Consider the following 19,950-nt stretch of genomic DNA (forward strand, 5'->3'; position numbering starts at 1 on the left):
GATCGAAGAAAGAGGCCTTCGTGCTGCAGTGGACTTAGAACAGGGTGTTGTTGTTGTTGATTATTATTATTATTATTATTATTATTATTATTATTATTATTATTATTATTATTATTATTATTATTATTATTATTATTATTATTATTATTATTATTATTATGGTGATGATGGTGATGAAATCATGCGCTTCGATTTGTCGCCCAGATAATGTCCACCTGTTCGGACAATCCCGATCAATGATTATAATTGCGCTATATACAACACATGATTTTTAAAAATTTCTCACATATTCACAGAAGCAGGTGGTATAGTATACACATATATTTGGTATACCTTCATACTAAACTTGCATCCTGAGACGTCACTCACACCGGACAACATCGAGAGTCAAAAACGCATTCTGGTTTATTTCTACTTGGCATATGTTTTCACCTCGACAACACTTCTCTCTGTCACTGCAATACCACTGGCCCTCGGGAGCACTTGTTGGACATGATACTTTCGCTGGTCTGCACAAGCACAATGGTGTAAGTGATGACGGAACCCACAATCTGGAAAACAAGAACAAGACTTAATTGTGAGCATGCTTATACTCCCGTTCACGCTCAGGTCTCGTTTCCATGCAACTATCGGCACTGCAGCCGCCATACATAGGGTTCAATGAGCGCAGCGAATTATACCATGCTATGTCACAATCTTCTTGTATGCAGGTACCCGACGCTATTGGATACCTGGTGCATTCTGTTAAGCCTAGTGCTGAAAATCCACATGGCTCATGTTGGGTTTCAGTTTATCAACTTCTATTTAATTCTTCCTAGGTACACAGATGGTTATCGTGGTAAGTTTTCATGATTACGTACACAGAAGTACTTCCGTTAAATGATTGCCTGAGACCGTAGGAAATTTGTGAAGCGGGCTTTCATTGTAAGTAGCCACCTTCTATAGAAAAAGATTGCATAGAGCTACGCATAAAGCCACAGTTCTTGAGACATATCACAAGTATCATACGCTAGTTTCCTGTGTTAAAACATTCCCAACGCGAGTCACATATTTAGCACTCTAGTTTACGTACAAACAGCGTAATAACTGGCTGAAGGTAACCACTATTTGGCACTTCATATCTATGCTTCAAAGCAAGATAACACTAATTTCCGCATCTAACCCCATAGTATAGCATGCTTGTATTTTTGGAACACTCGAAGCAAGTGAGTACAAAAATCCAGCAACTTACAGTTACAATCAATGGCAGATTGATGACGAACATACCGCAGCCAGTCAAGGAGCCCTGAAGATCTTCTACAGTTAATATCAGTATATGCAACTGAAAAGATAGAACCATTACGATTACAAAAAAAAAATCTCCTTGCAAGTAAGAAATAGCAACAATATATTTAATGGCCTTATGCAACTGCAGTGCGCTGCTTTCATCGTACACGTACCCTATGCGTTGCAGCATCTGAAAGTGTTTCGAACTTTGACGCTTGAATGATGCTGTGGATGCGAGAAGCCTGCAACAAATTAGAACTTTTCAGCTCCAGTAAAACTGTGCAGCAGTGTAGTACACCCTTAATAGCTCACGACAAGCATGTGTGGCCAGAAACTAAAGTTTGTAGGTACCATCAATTCAAGGGCGACAATACTTCGACCACCCTAAGCCACGTAGCTCAGAGAAGCGTGGTGACAGCGCAACCGAGTGTGCATAATTTGTTTGCGCTTCCTCGTCATAGTATTTTCTAATGTCCGTATTCCCTACTGCGTACTCATTTCCGGTCAGTTCTCGTAAGTTTCCTTTTCTTTAGACGAAATCGCCAGGTTCAAATCGAAAACTGTCAATTTTGATCGAAATTTGCTAAGCGAAGATCATATGATATACGAATAAATATATTTGTATGTTTTTCTTTTGTTTTATACGTTTCTAGACATTGATTCTTTAAATTACAGCTTTAAATTGCACCCTACAGTGGCGATGCCAACAGTCGGACTTTAAACAGGGGAAAAGATCACATCTTGATTTTCTAAAACAGCATTCCATCTCAACATTACGCTTCGACTAAAATAGCAACTATAGCGAGCCCTCGTGGCTCTTTACTAGACTGTTCCCTATGTTTCTAGAATAAGCGACAAATGTAGGTGCATACATCGCTCTGGAAAAATAATGGAGGCGATGCATCCAGCTTTTCAAATGTCCCTTGACCAATTAAACTTAGACAATGTATTCAATATTCGTGTCACCGAAGAGACCGAAAAAGGGAATGTTGTCCTTAAAGTGACTAAAAACTCGCGAAACTTAGCTACTTTCTCACTAAGTTAACAAAACTGCATCCGGGCCATCTACGTCTTCGCTTAATTTAGTAACATCTCATAATCTTTGTGCGCTCTAAAATGACTGATGATAAGCGCGGTACCTGCTACATAATGTGGTTACACGGTTACAGCTAGCAAACTGTTCCCGGATATATGGTGCAGAGACATCTACCGACACTGCAAATCCACAAATTTGTGTCACAGCAACGTTTGCTGGTTAGACGATGTTCGTTTAATGCTATTGCTATTATAATTCAACAAAGTTTTAATGTGCAATGATTTCATGCATTTATCTACCAATGAAGTTTCATAATATCCACAATAATCCTCAAGTTACAGGTGGTACCTTCGCATGAAAGGCAAAGCACTGACTGTGATAGCATGCTTACACGTAGCGCTTGAACTTCTCGGCCGGCGTTCTAGCTTTGCGTGGGAGCGACGTTTTGGCGCGACGCAGCTCGCACGGCAATTGCTGGCAGGAGGAACAGCACCCCGGGCAAGTACTGCGCAGGCGTCTCACAATGCCGCTAGTAACAATGGAGGCAACTCGATGATGCAAGACGTGCATATCAGGAACAGCCTTCCTAAAGCACTGATGCGTATGGAGTAGTCATTAGAGTTCTCGAAGTGTCATGGCTCACTATGAGCGACATCGCGGCGTATACATTTACGTAGGCGTGCTTGCTGTGTTACGTCACCACCCCGTCTTGAAGCACGACGCTTGCGATTCTTAGCAGACACCATAGGAAGCGCGCGTCGTAAGCACTGCGCTTGTCAGCTCAATATGGCCAGACCTGGTAAGAGGACCTTAAGCGCCTTCTACAATTATATTGCCGCAGAGAGCTCGCCACATGCCAATTACGAGCACTCTTGTGAAGTACCCTTCCAAGCGCCTCATCGCTAAAGCCCCTAGGCATTACTCATCGCATCGCCATTAGAAGAGCGCCAACAACGCCTCGCGCATGGCGACACAGCGCGTGTCTCCCGAGCGCACACGGCAGCGCTCGAGTCTCCCGTCCAATGAGAAGCCACGGCGTGGCTCCTGGCCTTCGGGGCGAGTGAAAAAGTGCGTTCGGCGTGGAGACGCGGTTGACTGTGGAATAGGCTCCTGTTAACTCTTCTTTTAAATTGTGTGAATGCTTAATATTAAGTTTCCGGGCACAGGTGCGCCCACAATAAACCAGTTTTGTTTGGTGTGCTTCATTGAAGAGTGCTACAATATCTTACCGTCGTTTCTGCCTTGCACTTATAATGCCTCGCCCGAAGGTTTACGTAGACAGTCATAACATTACAGGCGTAAATGTGGCTATCTACTGCACTATTTCTTCATACAAAAGCACAGTATCGATATTAATAGCAACCCGCTTGATAGACTTATGATTTTCCCTCAAACAAGCTCAGAACTTCGCCTCACGGAAGTTGCAGGCCTCACCTCGTGAGTCATGCGGCTAGCGGCCGCCGTCGAGAAGACGACGCCCGCGGCCATCATAACGACGTACGACCAGTTGGACGCATTCTCAGCGACGCCGACGTTGGAGGTGGCCGTGTTGTAGTACAGCATGGCGCAGAGGAAGAACACGCTGCCGCAGTAGTACCACAGTGCCTGGAGACCGACGAAGGCGTTGACCTTGCGCAGCAGTTTCTGCAGCTCGACCAGGTTCAGGCGCACGCTCTCCGACGACAAACCCTTCGATTCAGCGCGAGATTCGTTCGCCATCTCAGACTCGAGCCGATCGCTCAAGGCGGCAAAGTACTCGCGGAAGAGGCTCGAAAAGTACACGATCTGCCAGAAGACCATGTTGTACCAAGTCGAGACGAGGAAGCAGCTGGCGATGTAGCACGGTACAAACAGCCTCTTGACGTGGTCGCCGTAGCCTCGGAACAGGTAGAAGGCGACCTTTATCTGACCTCTGCGACCCACGACATACTTGAAAGCGTCTATCAGCGTGTAAAGAAGGCAAAGTAGGGTGACCTTCCGGAGACGTCGACGCACGCTTTTCATGTCCAGGCGGAGGCTTGGTTCTAGCTTGGCCGCCGTCACGACTATGTCGGCAAGCTGCGTCCTCCTCATCAGCAGGTTGCAAATGTTAAGAATGACCTGACCGTATACAACGAAATAGAGACCACTGCGAGTGATGAATGTGATCTGGTTGGTGCGCCCATCAAGCCAATGCACGGTCGCTACGTAAACGAGCCCAACGCAGGAACACAAAGCGATGCAGATGATGGAGTAGGCGAGTCCGAATGGTCCCCAAATCAGCCAATAGAACCTTGACTTTTCGCACTCCCTTCTTCCGCAGACGCCGTTGACAAAGGGGCAACCGGCTATCTTGGATACGAACATCATGACGCGAAGACCATAACAAACGGCGGTCGATGTACTGTCCATTTTTTTCTCTTTTGTCGGGAGTGCTCCGCAAGTACGAATGATTAATGCCGATAAGTTCATTTGGTTCTAAACGTATCTTGATGCATATAAGAGTCACTGAGGCACAAAAAATTTATGTAGAAACTAACCTGATCAGAATAACGAAGATAACGTCAACTTACTTGGCCATCTGTGAAGTTAAAAGCACACGTCAGTGCAAAACGTTGTCAATCCGATGTCACACAAATGGTTCTGCTATAGCACCGAAAATCAGCGGATACTTGAATGAAAGTGCTGTCAGACATACGACAAAGACTGAAGATGGAGATTGCCAGCACTGCCTATATCTAAAGCTAGAAACCGCTTCGACTTCGTACGTTGTTGTCCGCACAGCGTCAACGCTCATCACGCGCAAGCAACCTTGTAACACTCGAGTCCATAGTGAATGTGTATGACATGCGAAAGAACCTGGCTCACTCTAAGAATGCGAACTCTGGTGAATGCAGTCGAGAGCTAAACGATGTCAAACGCTATTGTGCGGCTATGATGGCGCTCATAATCGTGGCTCCCAGGCACGCAAGCAATGACTTGTAGGATCGTTGCATTCAGCAGAATTTCGGATCATTGACGCAGTAGTACCGGCTTGACCAATGAGAACCGGGAACTACGCGGCGTCCGTGTCGCTATTGTCACGGTGTTGTCGATCGCTGTCAATACAATGTAAATGTTGTACACGCCCTCGAATAAATGCTCCACTATTGTTTAGGGCTATTCAAGATACATGAATGGATGTTCGAAGTGAATGTCGGTCTCCGGGAGCTTGATCCGATCGTTAAACCATTGTTATTCATGTTGCTGACTCTATGCGAACATCAAAATGCTTCATTGCTTATTACTTAGAGCACACCAAGCCTTACTCGACTTTTATTTTTTCATGCACCTAGCATTCGCAGCAGCCACGTCCATATGCCAACAGTTTCCGAGCGCAGACGATTTCGGCTCGAATCTCAGGAAACATGCTTAATGTTTATTTTTGTTTTTTCACTTCTTGCTTCGGCGAACAGGCCAAACAAACATGCTTTTCTGAGCTTTTTGATTTCCGCAGCTGCTCGGAAGCCCTAACCTAAGAGAAGTCAAGTTTTCTTACAGTGGTTGTGCGCCAGAGAAATAAATAAAAACAACCTAGCTTGTCTTCTTCCTGTTGCTGTTGATTCCCGCCACGGTGGCTTAGCAGCTATGGTGTTGCGCTGCTAAACTCGAGGTCAGGAAATCGAATCCCGGTGGCTACGGCTCCATTTGGATGGGGGCGATATGCTAAAGTGTCCGTGTCCCGCACATTGGACGCAAGTTAATGATCCCCTGCTGGTCAGAATTAATGTCGAGTCCCCCCACTACGGCGTGCCTGATATTCAAATCGTGGTTTTGTTACGTGAAGCATAGAATTAAATTCAAATGGATTGTTGTTGTTTGTTTCCTTCTTTTGTTGATGTATGGTAGTTATGACGGCGTTTCTCATTTCGGCATTCACGACCAGTGCAAAGTCAGTGACGAAACAGCCCGTTAAACAACAATCATGTTAGTGTCCGGGCGTTCAGCAGCTCGGAACTCCACGGGCCTTTCATCTCCTAAGACGCACTACCAACATTCATAACGGGTTCATGCAGGGAGCTGGCCCAAGAAGGGTGCAATCAGCCCGCATTTCTCCTCGCCTGACATCCTTTACGAATTTTTTTTTTAGTTAAGGGCACGCAAATAATCTGCAACCACTCCTCGGTCACTCAGCTACCGGAGGAATTGGGGACGCTTGCGTAAACTTTCGACACTTTCGGTGCGCATGGTCTTGTGAGTGATGACGACAACCATCTCTTCCACCACACGTTTTCCAAACCCAAAGGACAACAGTTTAACGAAGTATGTTTACGCGCTTTTTCGCAGAAGCGGGAAAAGGAAATCGATACTGCATGTCACACTAACTCCGGGGCGTAGACGCACAAAAAAATATCGATGCAGGTGCTGTTAACTTAAGACGGATGGCCTAGCCATGCAAGCGGCGTAAGGCGTGCAGTGTTCGATACCTTCTGCTACCAAGATGAATAGGGGATGGGCGTGCTGCCGCGAAGTAGCGCTTCCATGAAATACGGCGCAGTCATCGTGAATCCAAAAGCCCTTGAAACAATCTTACAACAGCCCACGGCGTGTTATGTAAGGCCGGGAAGTGTGTGAGGTGCATTATACACGAGGCTAGGTGATGAGTCAAACGTTCGTATTAGCTTAAGGCATAATATGCGTAATCATATATTTTTGAAGCGCGGACAGGCACGCCTTCAAGCCTATCGCGGTGAATCAAAAGTCCATCCGCAAGTAGCAGGTAAGGTGCTGTCCGTCAGAGTAATCATGTGACTCTGTGCTAACAACAAGATAGCCCATTTAAAACGAGTTCCAGTGAGTGAACTCGGTTTATGAAATACTGTTAGGAATGTTTCCTATTTTCAGCTAAAAATAAGGCTTTTACACTATATTTCGGAGAAACTTTGAAGGGATATTACATTTTCTGGAATACTGCCAGTACTTACTCAAAATCGTTTATTGCAGGGCTGTATTACTTTGCCTTGCCTTATGCGGGAGCACAATACATGCACGGTAAACCATGTCATTACGTTTGCCGAGTGCCTGTGGAGTGCATGCAACCAAAATCTTTAATGCCAATCTCTTGCATACTCAAAGCCTCGCGATGACATGGAACGACATACAGAGCGAGGCTTGGGGCAGATGCGTACAGCACACGGAAGAGCGAATGACACCGTAATAAGCTGTTCTTTCATTACGTTTAACCACATTTTCATTTCGAAGCGATATCGTGACTGGAGTACTTCTGATTAGAGAGGTGTAGACGATGTCGCTTCAGCATCTCACATCCCTTTTGAGCAATACCGTACGAAGGGTCTCTATGACTAGAGCGGCCTTGAAGATGTCCTTTCATTGCGTCACCCGTTCCCCCTTTCTTTTCCGGGCAGCATAGTGGCTGGGATTTCGTTCAGTCACACCCTTTTAATTTCAGAGCGATAACTCAAACCCGCGGAACGAGCGCGAACTCTGCGACGGAATATGCCGTACGGCCACAGTAAGAGACCAAAAGTCAATATGAAATAAATGTTTAAAGAGCACCAGTGTCCACTCGACTCAATATGGCACTTCGCATGTGAGTCTTCGAAAGTGGGCCGTACTTAACCCAATCGCCTCCACTTACCCATATTCAGAAAATGACCTCAGCCAATATTTAAATATCTTATTTGCTGTCTCTGTCTCTATGCGTCTAATAGCCCATCTCTAAGTTATCTTACAGGAATGTGGTCGTGCAAGCCAATGGTGGTTCCCTTGGTACACAAGAGCCCCGTGCCAGTGACGGCTTCTGCAGTCGTCCCCAGAAGCAAGTCGCACCTGCAGGAGTCGTTGGTGCAGGCCATCTGCCACCCGTTCTACGCCGGTTTTCGCCTTATCGCTCGCGTGCAACGCCTGATGGGATGCTGCTTCCTGGAGAACATCAGCTGCGACTGCTCCGAAGACGTGAGAGCCCGGAGGTTCAGCCTGTACCTCCTCTACCCACTTTGCATATGGATCCACCTGCTCAGTAAGACTGTTATTCGCTAAAACAGTTTTTAGAACCTTAGTCGTGTCGATTTGTCTCATGGCTGACACCCTTATGTTTAAGCCCACATAATACTTTGTTGTACATCGCAGAGAACTCGAACTGGACCTGCGGTGAGAGAAATCGTAGTCGAAACAGTGTAAAAACGAGCTTTTCCTCCCTCCAGATTACGTGTCCTAACCGATCGATCATAAACTCAAGGTTAAGATTCCTTTATGTGGCACTAACACTTGCCATGCCTCTTTTTTGCAACAAACAAGCAGTGACTGGCGCTATCTTCCCGCCTCCATCGCTGCAATCGCAGACCCTGCCGCCTTTAAAGTTGCGATTAACAATTTATTTTTAGAACACTCCTCTCTCTAATGCCCTCGGATCCTGAGAGCATGAACATAAAAAATAAAATAAATAAATTACTTTATATGCAACCGGGGGGGGGGGGGGGGGGCGGTCGCTTCGACATGAACAATGCAAGAGTTTCAGACTGATAGGTATTACAATTTATGTCTGCCCTGTTTGCGCGTTCCGCTGCAACTACCATCATGTTTATGTGTCACAAGAGGTCCCCACAAAAGAGGATTTATCGTTCCCCCATCCACAAATTGAGCATGTTAGCCGGGATACAAAAGAAGCGTCATACATACACTCATAAATGTGTTAAATATTTAAATGGCTTAGGGTGTACGGTTTTCATACAGAGGTTTCCTTTAAATGCGTTAGCATCCTTAATGTTCTTCATGGACTTTCCGAGGCCGAGCTATCTATTTATATGTCTATCTATCTATTGTGTACGTTGTATCAACCATTTTCCCCTCAGCCTGGGTCTCTGTGTAATACATGGTAGAATGGTTAGAGCATCGGGCTGTCTGTGCTGAGGGAACAGGGTTGGGAACCAAGCGTCGCTCACACATGAGTCACTGAGTATGCGACAATGTGTACATATGCGCCGCACTTTAGCGAACCTCTTTCCTGCCAACACGTGTCACTGTAGATGCAGGACTGGGAAGACACCACTCTGCAATGCGACTCTTTGGCTCCGACCCGGAGCATGGGGCAATTGCGAGTCGGTCTAATCTGGTCTTCAGCGATGCACTTTGATGGCAACATGGGCAGTTGGATATGTGCCGGTAGATGGTTGTCGCTGCACAATAATAAAAAAATATATGCAGATCCCACGCACTGTGGGAATCGATGTAAGCGAAACTTTCCGTGCTGGATGCTTAGATTGACAAAATAAGCGGTGATGTTAACGGCTAAAGCTTAACTTCCTTAACGTTTAGTATAACACGACAGTGATGAGTTGATGTGAAGCATTACTTTGCGTGCGGCACTTCTATGTATCTACGTAGTGCACAGAACAAACAGGGAGAGGCGTTTGCTTGAGGCGTTGTTTTGCGCCATATTTCGTAACCTCTGAGAGGGTTGAGCATTGTCATTGCCTCACGTGACACATCTCACACTGGCAGAAGTACTAAACTTGAATTGGATTATGGAGCTGTACGTGCCAAAGCCACAACCGGATTATGAGGCACGCCATAATGGCGGACCCCGGATTACCTCTGACACCGGGATGTTCTGCAACGTGTCCCAAAATGTAAGTGCACGTGCGTTTTCAAATTCGCCCCCTTTGAAGTACGCCTGCCGCGGTTGGGATGGAATCCACGACCTCAAGCAATGTCATAGCTGCAGAGCTGCCGCCGCGGGCACAGAAGTCTTGATTTGATGGTCGACCATGGTGCTGCTGCTGCTGCTGCCGCCCCTTCCCGGCAAATGCAGCCCGTCCGACCGTAATGTTTACCGCGAAACGCTTTTTGCGAACGCCATGTGCAAAGGCAAGCATTCTAGCATTCATTCTAGCATTTTTGTGTACAGCCCTTTAATATTTTTTCTCTTCGTCAGAACTTCTCTATCCACCTTGTACAACGATCTATGTTTGTAGCGGATCCGGTGGTATCAATCTCATCCCTGCTTTTTTTTTCGCCGTTACTCTAAAGACCTATTGCTTATCTCGACCGCAGACCGGTTGATGCTTCCGTCCACCTTAAATCCAAGCGCTTCTGGAGGGTGTACGTTACCTACGGGTACCACTTGGGGAATCCCTTCGCACTCCATGAAGATATCGTGAGCGGTCTCCGAATTTTTGCTGCAGCATACGCATGCCTCATTTACTTGCGAATATTTCCTCCGATATGCTTTGGTCCTTAGCCAACCAGATCGAGCCTCAAATATAGTACGAACTTTCCCTTCTAAGTTCTTTCTTCATATTCTTGTAAATTTCCACAGTCTTTCTTGTTTCCATTTTTTGCATCCATTTCACTGTTCTTTGTTTCTCTCACTTTCAATTACCCTGTACATGGCTGCCAACTTTCTTGACCTCATCCTCCATTCTCTGTCCTTGCTTTTCAGGTACAGATACTTGTGCACTTTAGCCACCCATTTATTTTCATCCTTGTTCCTTAGTCTTTCTTCAAAACAAATTTTCCTCTGCGCTTCTCTGACTTCAAGCGAGGTCCAACCCATGCCAACCTGCAGTGCCTCATTTGCATTATTGGCTGCCAGTGCGTCATGCGAATGTAGGCACTTTAAACTTTTCTGCGAGCCATTCATAAAGTAGAACCCTTTCAGTATAAAGTTTATAGGGAGGCAAGTGGAAAAGAACGTGGCGGCCATAAAATGTATAACGCGCACTTATGGTTAAATATTAATAACAGTGACACTATGGTCTGGTTCTGACTCGGAAAAAATGATTATTTGGCAGTTTATCTAAGCCTTGATTTTTCTGACTGAAACTAGGTGTTTCTGCGATACCTTCGACAAAATTATGCCCTTTTCTAATTAAGACGTTATTTTTAATTAAATGGTAACCGACTTTACACCTAGATGCGTCTCTGACGTTTCATTTAATGTTGTTGGTATGTTTGTGTAGGCGCACTTAATAGTATTCCCAGATAAATGCTCTCTGTAGCCCACTCAAATGCCACCGTGTAACGGCCTTATCAAAGGAGATTGCATTACATGGAGCTTATGGACTATTTTATATGGGACCGGACAAAAGTTCTAGTATCCGGGAAATCGTATGGCTGTATCAACGCTATACATAGGTTTTTTTTTTCTTCTGTCATTATCAAATGGTTCCCGAGAAAACGCATCGCGGGTGCCTTTTTTTCACCACTGTGGTTCGTGCATGCTAGCTCGCAAACTTTTTCTAGAGCATTCACGGTGTGCGCTCACAACTAATTTTGTCTAAATTCTAAAACGCATAAATACACAGCAATACTTTTATGCATGAACATGTACCTTGGATGATGCTCTGAGAAGTGACATTCACTACACGTAACCTTTATATTAAAAAGTGCGCGTAAGCAACAGACCTTTATTGGTAACTTATTCTGACGCTGTATTTGACCAGAGAGATCAGCACATTTTTTTTCCAGTAACTGTCTGTTTTCCCCTTAAGTGCTGGCGTAAACATGATGGCAGTGGCATAATGATCCAGAAAGCTGTTTTGTACATGCTCCTTGAGCCCATAAACGTTTCGAGCGTGTCATATGATTGACAATATTGCCACGAGATGCCAACACTACAGTTCTGTTCTCAATTACGTTACCCGCCGTGGTTGCTCAGTGGCTATGGTGTTGGGCAGCTGAGCACGAGGTCGCGGAATCGAATCCCGGCCACGGCGGCCGCATTTCGATGGGGGCGAAATGCGAAAACAACCGTGTACTTAGATTTAGGTGCACGTTAAAGAACCCCAGGTGGTCGAAATTTCCGGAGTCCTCCACTACGGCGTGCCTCATAATCAGAAAGTGGTTTTGGCACGCAAAACCCCATAATTTTTTTTATGCGTTGCATATTACAATCACTCAGTTCAGCCCTTGGGCGCGGCCGGGCAGCCACCAACCACGTGACTTGACGTCACGACAGCTGGAGGAAAAGCTGGGCCCCAACTCGCGCGGTCGCGCGCGGCCGCAGCCACCACCTGACTCCCGCTCCTCCCGCTAGGGGCGCTGCGCCGGCGCGTGACGCGAGAGATATATAAAGAGATATATATAAAGCGAGATATAAGAAGGAAGAAGAAGCATGTGCTTGCTGCGGTAAAGCTATGAAACGACGGAGCATATTTTATTAGAATGTGAAGACGTCTACCCAGCGGTCGATTTAGGCACCACTGGCCTCCTTGAATCCCTTGCGTTCAGCGGGAGCAGTGGTAAAGCAAACAGGTCCGCAATAGACATTAGTAAGAGGCGATTGGAGGATTGGTGGAAGAAAAGTAGGGAAACGACAAAAGACGGAGACGTACAAAAACACAGTTCGCAATAGGTGATCGGAAAATTTGGACGTGTTAGTTCATAGTGTTTTTTGTTTCTTTTCTTCATTGGTTAACCTAGGTAGGATATCAGGCAGCATAGTCGCAAGAGCTTGTTGGCGCAACCCACCGCCCGTTCCAAAGGGGACGCTCATAACATCCATCCCATCCACCACGCGAAAATCGAGTGCCGCCAAGCAGTACCTCCCCCTCAAAAAAAAAAAAAACACCGCGCAATATGCAACGCATTCTTGGCTTAACCAAGCTAAGCCTGGCCATTTTTTTTAAATTACGTCTTACGGAGATATTGCCCGTGAATCCGTGCGCTGTGTTAGAGCTGTGTTTTTATTATTATTTATTTTCGTATTTTCATTTCCGCCCCGATAGGTATCTGTGTGTGCGTGTGTGTGCTTTTTTTTACTTGTGCAGCTGTGGGCATCGTTCTATTGGTGGACGTCGAGCAGCACAAACACCGCGTTCGGGACACAGAGCGCTTGAACGAGGTCATCATGTTCGCCTGCATGCTGACGCTGAACTTCGAGGTGGCGCTGAACAACGTGCTGCTCCTGTTCCGCGCTCCCGACCTCGTCGAGCTACTGCGCATGTGCAGCCTCATCGAGCTGCATGTCAACGTGCCGACGTACAGACAGCGAGAGGCCGTGCGCTCCGCCTGGAATATCATCGCCTTTCAGGTGACGCCACCGATGCCACCCGGGTTACGGGGGCGCTCGTGTTGCTTTGCGGGAGCGTCTTGAATTTTATCAAAAAAACAAGGCGATGCCGTTTTGTCTAATGTACCAAGCAATACGCCCCTGCGTAAACCGCTGTTATGAATCTTGGCTAGTAAAGATTACCCCTTTGCCTCAATCCTCTGGCTCTAATAGACACAGTAGTCATTGAAACTGCTCGTACGTGGCGACGCTGTTCTCGACGGCTTTCTCCCACATCGTCCTATCAGGCACACATATTCATGTCGATACGTTCCTCGGCATTGCTTATTTGCATAAAAATTCTAGAAATTGCTTGTTTTATCAGGGGCACAAATATCTTAGAAATGTGCCTTTATCGTACACGTTAATTTGATGGCGGTGCAAATTTAGTTTTTCGCTGCTATGAATACAACACCATAGTAATTATTTCCCCAAAACCCCTTTAAAAATTGGCTGATATGATTCTGCTACTTAGGGACTGCGGTAAGGTCTAAAAAGATTGTAGTGTAAACCTAGTGTAAACCTTTCGTGGTGCAGGCAACTATCGCGCCATTCAGACGGCCCACCTTGTTTTATCAGGGGCACAAATATCTTAGAAATGTGCCTTTATCGTACACGTTGATTTGATGGCGGTGCAAATTTATTTTTTTGCTGCCATGAATACAATACCATAGTAATTATTTCCTTAAAACCCCATTAATTATTGGCTTAGATGGTTCTTCTGCTTAGGGACTGCGGTAAGGTCTAAAAAGATTGTGCTGTAAACCTAGTGTAAACCTTCCGTGGTGCAGGCAACTATCGCGCCATTCAGACGGCCCACCAAAGGCCCTGATGCACTAACATTTCGGTCTCACGATAGCCACTGTCCATTCAAGTACAGGCCCTCGTGGGACACGAAAAGCACGGAGACAATGTTGCGATTGTTAGAGCATGGCATGAACACGTAGGCAGATTATGACGTTTCCCTTTCGTTTCAGTTTAAATTATTTCGATTTCCCATGCTCGTAAAGCCAGTTTATGGCAGCCCTAATTGCTCAGTCTTGCTATCCGCCTAGGTCGTCGTCGTCGTTGGTGGTGGTGGTGGTGTTGCTGTTGATGTTGTTGTTGGTGGTGTTGGTGTTGGCGTTGGTGTTGTTTAATTTGCATGGGCAGATCAATTAAAGTTGGAGGTCGGGGTCTACTTAGTTTTCTTACCACGATGTTTATGTACGCACATGTGCAAACAAATAACCCCAGTCGCAACACTTCTAGTGCTGGCCTACAATGTCGGAGCGCAACAAAAGAAAGGGGTAGCTGGCCTACGCTACCGGAGCGTCACACGAAGGCTAAGTGGGCCAGCGTCCTTGACCGTCCCAGGGTGGCTTGTTGATGAGGACTAAGATATAGCAATACAGGAGGAATAGTACAGAGTTTGTTTTAATATTTACAGTATGTTTTGAAGGACATCTACAGGTTAGGTTGAAGCGCTCTTATTGAGAAAATGTAGGCGCACGCATATTTTCTGGGCTATAGATGGAGCATACACTAATACGCCAGATGGCTTCTCAAATTCTATTCGTCTTCGCCAGACCCACAGATGAGCGAAATCGCTGATAAGATTATTCTAATAACCGTTCAGCTTGTCCAAAACCGTAATGCGCCTTCGAGAATAGTCTCTACAATCACACATCCCCCCCCCCCCTCTACTTAAAATATGGAAAAGGAAACAGTGGGGTCCTACCCTTATTGTCTCGGGGATGCGAGGCGAAGAGATCAACGGCACAACAGCTTTCCCCCCAAAAAAGGCACTTGCCCAAGTTGTACCACCTTGGCTCTGTAATGAGATGGTATGTCGAAGGCCACCTTTCTATCATCCGCAATTAGCTGTCTTTTCGTTGTGGTCGGCTTGCGCTGCTAGCAGATGACAACTGACACCACTTTAACATGTCCGTTTGGTTGCACTTCTCGTAGACATGATGAGAACCACCTCACTGGAAGGTCACAATCTCAAGCCGTACACAGTCAGTAAGTAAAATTCTTGCTTGGGCGAGTTGGTTCATGCTTGAATGAGTAAAGAGCATGAACCAACTAGCCCAAGCAACAGTTTTAGTTGAACAATTTCTTCTACATTGGGCCCTTCCTTTCAACGTAGCTTTCGCACTAATCCTGACATTTTGTGCGTTCACTTGGTCGCCGTCTCAGCTTGCCAGTGGCACCGGTCCTGTCGTTTGTGTTATTCTTCTGTTCTGGTGTATTGCGCCTTGCCCTTTACTCATTCAAGAATGAACCAACTAGCCCAAGCAAGAGTTTTACTTGAGCATATTTCTTCTACATTGGGCCCTTCCTTTCAACGTAGCTTTCGCACTAATCCTGACATTTTGTGCGTCAACTTGATCGCCGTCTCAGATTGCCAGTGGCACCGGTCCTGTAGTTTGTGTTATTCTTCTGTCCTGGTGTATTGCGCCTTGCTCTTTACTCATTCAAACAATCAATAAATCAGCGCCTTGTAAACAAGCAAGCTTCCGAAGAGAGCTTTTGCAATGATGGCATCGCGTGGATGCCTTAGTGAAATGCCATTCTTGGCAGAGCTCCAGTGATGGTGCCTGCCTGAGCGCCATCCAGCTGGAACGCCATTCTTAACCGATTTAAGTTGTCTCTTGTGCAGTTAGCCGACACCGCACTGAACATGGCCTTGGACCTCTACGCGGACTTCGGTGCTCTCGTGCTGGTGGAGAGAGGACGCCAGCTGGAGCCATTGCCCATGGCAGTCCTCGTCAGCTACTGCTGCGTGGGCATCGTCTTCCTGGCCGGCCATGGCCTCAGCGTTCGGGTCCTGCTCACGTATTGCTCGAGGTCGATCGTCCTCTACGTGAACTGCATACGCGCGAACTTAGACCGGAGTCTCCGCTCCCGCGGCGTACCGGAAAGCAGGTGCTCAAAAGTTCCCAGTCACGTGACAAACTCACAGAAAAGCACTAGCTGCTTTAGAGAGCGCAGCACCAGTTTATTGACATGTCATATTGACACGTGTACTTATCTTTATCGAGCGACCACGTTTCGCTGCCTAACAAATGTTATCGCACAGCGCGGGACGCGCCTGCATGTATCCGAAGTTTGTGGAAAGTTATCGATACCTCTATCCGCTGTCTGTTGTCGCCGAACCTTATGTTATCTGATTTCATCGCCTGACGCGAATGGTGTAGAACTTTGTGGAAGGCACGCGGGTCCCAGCGATTAGTCTGGAACATTCGACGATTGATGTATAAAAGCCGACGCGCTTGACCCGTTGATCTAATTTTCGACGATCGCCGACTATGTTCGCCGCTATCGTTGTGCTATAAGTGTAGCCTGTTTTGCGGGCACAGGTTCGCCCAATAAAAGTTAGTTTTGTCTTTCACAGTATTCCTGCTGTGTTCTTCAACGTCACTACGACGTGACAATACGGTCTTATTCAGGGGAGACGATTAAAAGAAAAAAACGCCTTCAACTCTGAGTAATAATGCTAATGGAACCGATCAATGGGTTAGCCGAATAGAGTAACAGTGCGTGAAACAGGGCAAACCGAAGTAGCGGACGAAGAGCTAAAATTGTTTCACCCACTCCTTTTGTTTGCCATGTCCCGTGCACTCCTACTCCACAGAAAAACTTCAGTTTGGCCTAGTTGGTGTTAACTGCATGTCCCATTGACTCATAATAAAACACGAAGACAAAGAGAGAAAAACACAAAACGACACGGTCGGTAACTTTTGACTGATTTATTCACGGCAACACGTCGCAATATATAGACACATATGACATGCGCAGAACGCATCAACAAGCCCACTCATCGGCCTAGTGATATATATAGATCAAGGATTCGAAATTGACTGTACTTTTTTAGATTTTGTCAAAGCTTTCGACACCGTATGTCATAATCTCCTTATCCATAAACTTAATCAGCTTAATATTGACCCAAATGTGTTGTCTTGCATTAAGGAGTTTCTTTCTAATGGAACTCAGTGTGTCACAGGCAATAACTATTCATCTGCTTCGTCATCAGTTACATCCTGAGTGCCACAAGGCTCCGTCTTGGGGCCTGCACTCTTCTTGATTTATATTATCGATCTCCCTAACTGCGTAACGTCATCAATTAATCTGTTTGCAGACGATTGTGTAATATACCGAAAGATCACTAACCCTGATGATTCGTACAAACTGCATGGAGATATTTACACTGTATCACACTGGTCTAATAAATGGCTCATGAAATTTAAGGCTAGCAAGTGTAAATCGACGCGCATATCACGCACGGCCATCAATGGCAATCAGTGAAGATATGTACTGAATGACATTTATTAATTCCTGTTAACGCTCACAAATATCTTGGCCTTCAAACTAATGATCTGTCATGGAATATGCATACTAAATATATTACTGCTAATGCTAATTGCATGTTAGGATATCTTCGTCATAACTTTTCTACCGTTCATACTTTGGTAAAATTGACACTCTACAAAACCCTAGTTCGCTCAAAACTAGAATACGCCTCTGCCATTTAGGATAACAATCAAGCATCACTAATCCTAAACCTTGAAGCGATTCAAATTCGAGCAGCTCGCTTTATTTTATCTAACTATTCCCGTCATTCCAGTGTAACATATATAAAAAAACAGAATCTGCCAGAATCTTTCATTACGCCGCAAATGTGCTCGCCTTTGTCTATTCCACAGGGTTTATCACTCAAACCACGTGATCAAGAATCAACTTATCACCCCACCTTTCTACGTTTCATCTCGCTCTGACCACAGATATAAAGTTGCCGTCCCATGTTGCCAAACGAAAACTACCTGGTTTGATCAGCAAAGTAAGAACTCGGAGTAATATTTTATAGACCCATGTATCAACTTATCAATGCCAGAAAATCTAAGAGACAACAGAAAATTTGAAACATTGGAACACCGCCTGCATCTTGGTACTGCATTTACGAGACATTTCTTGTACAGGATAAAACGTCTCTCTAGTCCACAGTGTTCTTGTGGCCATCCAGACGAAGATGTGCATCATCTTCTCCTCGAGTGCACGAAATACGATCTACAAAGAAGGGTACTGCAAGCAAATTTGTTGATATTAGACAGAAGACTATTCACCCTAAAAAAGATACTTGGCCCATGGCCCACTGCGGGCCTTCAGAAAGGAGCACTGCTTGCTCTGAAAAAGTTTTTAGAGCACACCAACATTTTAGGAAAATATTAAGTTTCAGATGATCCTAATACGCTAAATTAGTAACATAAATGTTGTACTGGGTTCAAAATTGATTTATGTGATCGCAACTTTTACGCAATATGTATAATTCTGTTCTGTACTTGCAGTGTATTACATGTGTTGTGTGTTTTGGCTGTTCAAAATATCTGACTTTATATAAACGTACGTGTACTGAACTCATGCACAAAACTTTGCGATTCATGTACTGTCGGACTATACTTTTTATTCATCCAGTGTTCTACTGAGTGTCATATTTTGTGTCACTATTCTCCCTTTTTACGCAAATTTGTTTCTTTTGCCAAGTGACAAGGAGTAGCCGGTGCCACCATAAAGGCGCCAACCTCTCCTAATATTCATTTCAATAAAAAAAAGTATCACGATTCTTTTTTACCCCGCACAAGTGTCGACTGGAACCACTGTCCTGTTTTCATCATTCAAATCCCAGATACATCTTCATTCAAAAGAGCAGTCTACCACGCTGTCACTTAATGTTTCTTTTCCCTTTATACCACTGTCTGCATATTACTTTACTTTGTTACGTACCACTCCATCCTGTAGTGCCTTCGGACCTTGAAAGTAAGTATAATAAATTAATTAATGTGATTTCTGTAAACACGTCCCCTACTTTTCTTTTGTGTGTGTGTGTGTTCTTTCCATGTCAAAAAGAGAAGTTTATGCCACTCTTAAAGTCAAACAGGACTCTAAAATTGGGTGTTCTAAAAATGTTAGTCACAGAACGAGATCGGGCGGTATTTTCTCGTGTTTGGTCGTGTTCGTATGTAGCGTGTGGGCTTTTCTGTTTTCTCTTTTCAGGTTATGGGCGTTCTTGAGCAGTGCTTTTTTAAAGACAAACAGCTTCAAAAACGACATCACAACCAACAAGATCAGTGACGCATGTCGACATATGCGCTTCAGCGACACGTTAGGTTTCGAGCTTATTCTGGCGCAAGTACGTGCAGAACTCAAGCACACGCACAACATGAGAGAACAATCGTTGTGTCCCTTCTTTCGTTGCACTTTGTAATAGGCATACTAAAAGGAGAGATTGGCTTTTTCGCCGTGACATCTGTTCTCTCACATTCACACCTAGCAGTAGTAGTCTTTGCACCGCTTATGCTCTCCTGTACGAGATAACTTGCAGGTTTTATAAGTGTGGATGCACACATTTATGAGCTTAGTTCGGTTTTATACGTGTCGACGCACACATTTATGAGCTAAGCTCGAATTTATTTGCGATGAAAGTGCAATGGAAACAAGCACTCTTCAATCTTGCGTTGCTGACGACTACATTGGCCAGAGGTAAGCCAGGGTTATTTATTTTAATTTTTCTTTACGGCGAATAAGGTTTGGAAATGGAACATTTCCGCGTTAATTGTTGTCAGAGTTTATGCTTAGGTAG

At 45.3% G+C, this 19,950-nt stretch overlaps 2 protein-coding genes across 5 annotated transcripts in view; one reads left to right on the forward strand and one right to left on the reverse strand.

Annotated features, from left to right (window-relative positions):
- Positions 1-417: 417 nt before the first annotated feature.
- Positions 418-3,839, reverse strand: LOC139050908 (uncharacterized). The gene is made up of 4 exons (XM_070527749.1): positions 3,737-3,839; positions 1,440-1,508; positions 1,232-1,321; positions 418-551 (listed from the first exon to the last, which is right to left on the reverse strand). Exons 1-4 carry the CDS (start codon positions 3,791-3,793, stop codon positions 453-455), a joined length of 315 nt encoding a protein of 104 aa, XP_070383850.1. The 5' UTR covers positions 3,794-3,839; the 3' UTR covers positions 418-452.
- A 15,818-nt stretch (positions 3,840-19,657) lies between these two features.
- The window catches only part of LOC139050907 (venom metalloproteinase antarease-like TfasMP_A), a 29,780-nt gene continuing 29,487 nt past the window's right edge, over positions 19,658-19,950 (forward strand). For 2 of the 4 annotated variants that reach the window (XM_070527747.1, XM_070527748.1), the window contains exon 1: positions 19,658-19,850. In XM_070527747.1, the coding sequence (XP_070383848.1) occupies positions 19,787-19,850 (64 nt within the window). In that variant the 5' untranslated portion in view covers positions 19,658-19,786. The remainder of the gene's footprint in view (positions 19,851-19,950) is intronic. The other 2 variants (XM_070527745.1, XM_070527746.1) reach the window with 2 other exon arrangements.

Source organism: Dermacentor albipictus, chromosome 10 (genome assembly GCF_038994185.2).
Source record: "Dermacentor albipictus isolate Rhodes 1998 colony chromosome 10, USDA_Dalb.pri_finalv2, whole genome shotgun sequence".
Classification (NCBI taxonomy): Eukaryota; Metazoa; Arthropoda; class Arachnida; order Ixodida; family Ixodidae; genus Dermacentor; species Dermacentor albipictus.